Genomic DNA, 5,449 nt, shown 5'->3' with positions numbered 1-5,449 from the left:
TTTGGACCCGGAAACACGTCACGACTTAACAACCGTATATCCAGGTGCAGAGAGCAAGCTGTACGTTCCATCCTGAGAGCTTGGCACCCAACTCATGCCTGGAATCATGTAGTGTCTGAGTAGTGTCTGCCCATCTTAAACAAGAACGCCTTTCGGGAGCATGAATCAATATCACATTAAAACATTTTTGGGTGCGGAAATCAATATATCATATTTGCTGTTGCCCTGGCTACACTCTAACACAACCTTGTCCTGGGTGGTGTGTACCACAGTGGAAGGCGAGGCAGGCCTTAAAACCTGCAGTTCGTGTCGAAACTCCACCTGCACAGGAAAGTAGGGAGTCATGCGGATTAAGAATATAATGGTTGGGACGTCTAACAAAGTAATCTCGCCCCCCGGAGTTTCCGATATTCAGCTGCGTAGCGTATGGCTCTGTCTGTGGGGATTACTAACGCAGTAATGTGATTGTTAAATTCCGCATTTCTAATATTGCACACAGGGTATTAGTGGTAGAAGTATTTAATCTAAGGCGCTGCTGCTTTTCCGCTAGGCACTGTAACACCACCACCCTAAAAAGAGACATGCAGTCCAGCCCTGCGTTCAAACCATACAGCCCTGCAATCTCTAATGACCGTGTACACACAGCTACGGCCCAGCTATTCCCAGAGGTGAAACGCAGTTCCAATCCAAACCATTGTTGTGAAGAGAAAGCCCTGCAATTTCCCTTGTTCCATTTCCGCTACAAAAGGGCCTCCGTTGATGACCTCCGAAAACCAATTTGTTTCCAGCCTGCCGCGACAACCAACTAGAAACCACAACAACAACAACAACAACGACAACAACAACAGGAGTCTCCGTTTACAGTTGACGAAGGCGATCCTCCTCGCGCTCGCTCCCCCAGCAGCCGCTGCCGGTAAGACAAAGACTCTAATCTTGCAGGTGGATGATGTTACATAGGGGCGCGCGCGCGCGGGGGAAGCAGGAGGTATTAGGACAGTGATAGTGCCTCGCCGCCGTCTTTCTGTCTGGTCCTATTTATAGAGCGGTGGGTCCAGGTTAATCTGCAGAGGCGCTGGGCCTTTCACTGGGCTGTGGAGCACGGAGGCCCCAGGCCACTCTGAGGTCAGGAGGGGACGCAGGGGGCAGAGACACGGGGCTGAGACACAGAGACACAGGGCTGAGAGACAGGGCAGAGACACAGAGACACAGGGAGGAGACACAGGGGTGAGACACAGGGAGAGAGACACAGAGACACAGGGACACAGAGAGACAGAGAGACACAGGGAGGAGACACTGAGACACAGAGACACAGAGACACAGGGAGAGAGACACAGGGCTGAGACACAGGGAGAGAGATACAGAGACACAGGGCTGAGATACAGAGACACAGGGCTGAGACACAGAGACACAGGGCTGAGACACAGAGACACAGACACAGAGACACAGGGACACAGAGACACAGAGACACAGGGCAGAGACACAGGGAGAGAGATACAGAGACACAGAGACACAGAGACACAGAGCAGAGACACAGAGACACAGAGACACAGGGCTGAGACACAGAGACACAGAGACACAGGGACACAGGGACACAGAGACACAGGACGGAGACACAGAGACACAGGACGGAGACACAGAGACACAGGACGGAGACACAGAGACACAGAGACACAGGGACACAGGGACACAGGGACACAGGGACACAGAGACACAGAGACACAGGGAGGAGACACAGGGAGACACAGGGCTGAGACCTGGGTTTCCGTTAACCGGTAATTACCGGTCTTTGTCCGGTAAAATCTGTTGAAGTCCGACATATTTAAACCTCTTCGGTCATAATGTCCGGTGAAAATAATTCCCTCTAAGCACAATTTGAATACAATTTGCTAAAATTAATTTGTCACATATTCTGATTCCTTCTACATTAAAAAAGACGAATATATAGGCTATATTTTTTTATTTTATTATTAATGTGTAGACTAGCCTACGCGATGAACAAACAGCGGCAGGGTTGCCAGATGGGATTGACAATTTATAGCCTAACTAGTCCGCTAAATAACCGCTAAACCCAGTAGCCCATTCGGCGGTAACCCGCCCCATCTGGCAACTGTCTCTCAACGGCGCGAGTAGTTTGTGGTTTGCGGAGAGTGAAGGTACCTTTCAGGAGTAGTTGTGAGGGAGAAATTCGTCAGTTAATTTAGTTTGATCTAGTCTAAATAAAACCACTGCAGTGACCGGAGTCAAGGCTATTGTTCTGCGTGTTTTGGATGTGCTAGAGCACAGTGAATGACCACGAGGGCCGTGAGATGCGGCTAGTAAAGGACGCTAGCCATCTCCACCCCGTTCACTGTTTGAGCCTGCCGTGCCCGTTCCAGCCCTGAGTCGGGAGATTCAGAGTACAACATCCCCCTGGCTACCTCTTCTACTCCCCCTGGCTACCTCTTCTACTCCGGGAGTTTCCATTGAACTTTCCTCCTCTACATTCGTCCATCTCCACGTGCGCTACTATCGACAACCTGGGCTACTGGTACCATTAGATTAGGATTGATTAAATTAGGTTGACAATACACTACACTACATTTGAGTTTAGGGATATCAATGTTATATATTTGTGTATGTTTTATCTTTATGTATTAAATGTTATAATTGTTCCACATTTGAGACCCTTCAAATAGCCATCAAAAGCTAAACTAGGCATATGTACTTAAAATTACATCCTCAAATCCCATTAATGCAATTGAAATAAACATCTTAAAGTAGCCTAAAGTCGTAATTCAAAGTAGCAAAGGTGACTAGGCTGCCCAGTGTGGCGCGCGTGCAGCCCTGGCCATATGCCATAGTAGCGCATGCGAATCATGAAAGCCTATATCAGGGCTCTCAAGTCTCACGCATTGGGCGTGAGACACACGCATTTCAACCCGTTCACACGCTGCATTTCAACCCGTGTGTCTCCGAAATCGAAGGTTTATTCTCGATGACGAAGGCTTCAATAACTAGCTAGTTGTTGTTGTTTTTTTAATAATAATGATTTGTTGCAACTCTGAGGATAGATGTTTGACAGGATCACCACACAAAACTGAGGCAGAGACAGAGAATAATATAACAACCATAGCTGTTAATGCATCTTTTTTTGTGACCTGAAAACATTTAAACTGAAGGCAGAATGCTACAGAGGCTTTGAGCACATACTGTACATATTTAGTCCTAGTCTGAATTGCAACAAAGTAATCTGTGAATCAGAACAAAGTAATCCCTAAATTACAATGCATTACTGAACCCAAAAGGGGCAACTGTAATGCGCTTTAGCCCTCTACGAAACACAAAAAGGAAAAGGTAGTGTGTGTGTGTGTGTGTGTGTGTGTGTGTCTGTGTGTGTGTGTGTGTTTGTGTGTGTGTATGTGTGTGTGTGTATGTGTGTGTGTGTGTGTATGTGTGTGTGCCTAATCTGTAGCAAAACAATGTTGCCTGCCTGACACAAATCCAAGAGTTGCATGACTGGTCCTTTGACAGTATCACACACCTCGCAGCTTGTGAAAAAGCTATTAGTCATTATCCTTCTGGCAGAAAGCTTTCTGTAAGAAACTAGAGAGAGAGAGAGAGAGAGAGAGAGAGAGAGAGAGAGAGAGAGAGAGAGAGAGAGAGAGAGAGAGAGAGAGAGAGAGAGAGAGAGAGAGAGAGAGAGACGGACAGAACGTAATGAAACAGAAAGATTAATGAAAAGTGGGCGAGCAATCACGCCAGCTACAAGTGGAACTGAGGTGAGTGAGGAGAGAGAGTGAGATGGGGGTGTGGGTAGTGAGAGAGGGAGAGAGAGCAACCAGCACAGTGCCAGCTGTCTCTTGCAATCTCACTAAAAGCCAGCAGCTCTTGGCAGAAAGCAGATCAGAGAAATAAAGATGAATGGAAGCAGTGCGGGGAGATGACAGGTAAAGCAGCCCGTGATGACTCACGTCTGACTACAGCTACAGTACAACGGACGAAATGCTCGAAATAACTTCAGTTGGAAGTTGTGAGGACGCCCTTCAGCGCATCTGAACGGCAGCGAGACAACAGCAGCCAACGCTCGCCAACGTCGTGACAGTTCCCTGCGTAGGGCTAACAACAAGGCTAAACATACAGCAGGCAGAAATCAATTCGTCAACCGTTCAGAAAGCAGAGAGCAAGAGAGTGACGGCATCACATTAAAAGTCGCATTAGACAACGCCACGACAGAAAGCAATAGTACAGCTCCAACGTTGAGACCCCCCCCCAAAAAAAACGAACCACAAAACGTCCAACATCAGTTGGATATCTAGTGGTTCTTCTCACTCTACTTTTTCGAGCAGCCTAAACAACAGCCAACTATATAACTAGATACAGCCACTGAGGCACTACTAGTGAACTAGTTCCAACTACGGGGTAGGTAAGGCGAGGGATCCGATCCCACAACCATCAGACAGACACCCACCTGCTCGAGCAGCCTAAAAAACAGCCAACTAAGGATACAGCCACTGAGGCACTAAGTGAACTAAGTGAACTAGTTCCAACTACGGGGTAGGTAAGGCGGCGGGGGATCCGACCCCACAACCATCAGACAGACACCCACCTGTTGAGAGACACCCACAGCCTAAACAACAGCCAACTATATAACTAGATACTAGCCACTGAGGCACTACTAAGTGAACTAGTTCCAACTACGGGGTAGGTAAGGCGATCGGGGGATCCGACCCCACAACCATCAGACAGACCACCCACCTGGAATAGACATGGGCTTGAGTTCGTTATAGCCGCCGAAAGAGGCGTTGCGGATCAGTTTGCGGCCGTCGGGGTGGGGGGGGCGCACGGAGCTGGTCCCCCCGCAGGTGGAGAAGCGACGGCGACACAGCACTCCCTCTTCCTTCATCATCAGGCCGGCGTCAGGGGCCCTGCTGGGCTGGCGGCACTGGGGGGCTGGAGGAGGAGGGGGGGGGGGGGGGGGGGGGGGCGGGGGGGGGGGTTGGTTGCCGGAGGCGCAAGTCGTGGAAGAAGTCGCTCAGATCTGTTGTCCCCGTGGCCAGCCAGCCAGCCAAGACAGCCAGACAGAGAGACAGACAGGCGCACGCACACACAAAGCAACACAGCAAACTCTCAGTCTCCAGGCAGTTAACCAACGAGGCAAGCTTTTTCTCTTCCTCTCTCTATCTTACCGCTCCCTCCCTTCCTCCTCCTCTCAGCGTGTGTGAGAGAGAGTGTGAGGGAGCACTGCGAGTACTACACTGACGAAACCAGAGTCCCTCCCCCTTTCTCTCCCTCCTCTCCCTTCTCTCCCTCCTCTCCCTCCTAGCAGCGGCGTCTGATATCCACCATTCCACAGCCTCTCTCTCTCTCTCTCTCTCTCTCTCTCTCTCTCTCTCTCTCTCTCTCTCTCTCTCCCTTCTTTCTTTCCTTGCCGACTTCCGACACTCCCAGTTTCTCTGCTTCTCTAATTCCC

At 49.6% G+C, this 5,449-nt stretch overlaps 1 protein-coding gene across 1 annotated transcript in view; it reads right to left on the bottom strand.

Moving 5' to 3' along the window:
- Window positions 1-4,885, bottom strand: part of osbpl8 (oxysterol binding protein-like 8) — a gene marked incomplete at both ends in the record, with an annotated part of 50,432 nt that extends 45,547 nt beyond the window's left edge. Inside the window, one exon of the mRNA XM_080537585.1 lies at window positions 4,735-4,885. Within this exon, the coding sequence (XP_080393711.1) occupies window positions 4,735-4,885 (151 nt within the window). The remainder of the gene's footprint in view (window positions 1-4,734) is intronic.
- Between the last annotated feature and the right edge of the window lie 564 nt (window positions 4,886-5,449).

The sequence above is a fragment of the Nansenia antarctica genome, assembly GCF_963989245.1.
Source record: "Nansenia antarctica genome assembly, chromosome: 8".
NCBI lineage: Eukaryota > Metazoa > Chordata > Actinopteri > Argentiniformes > Microstomatidae > Nansenia > Nansenia antarctica.
This window is presented reverse-complemented; position numbering and strand designations above follow the sequence as displayed.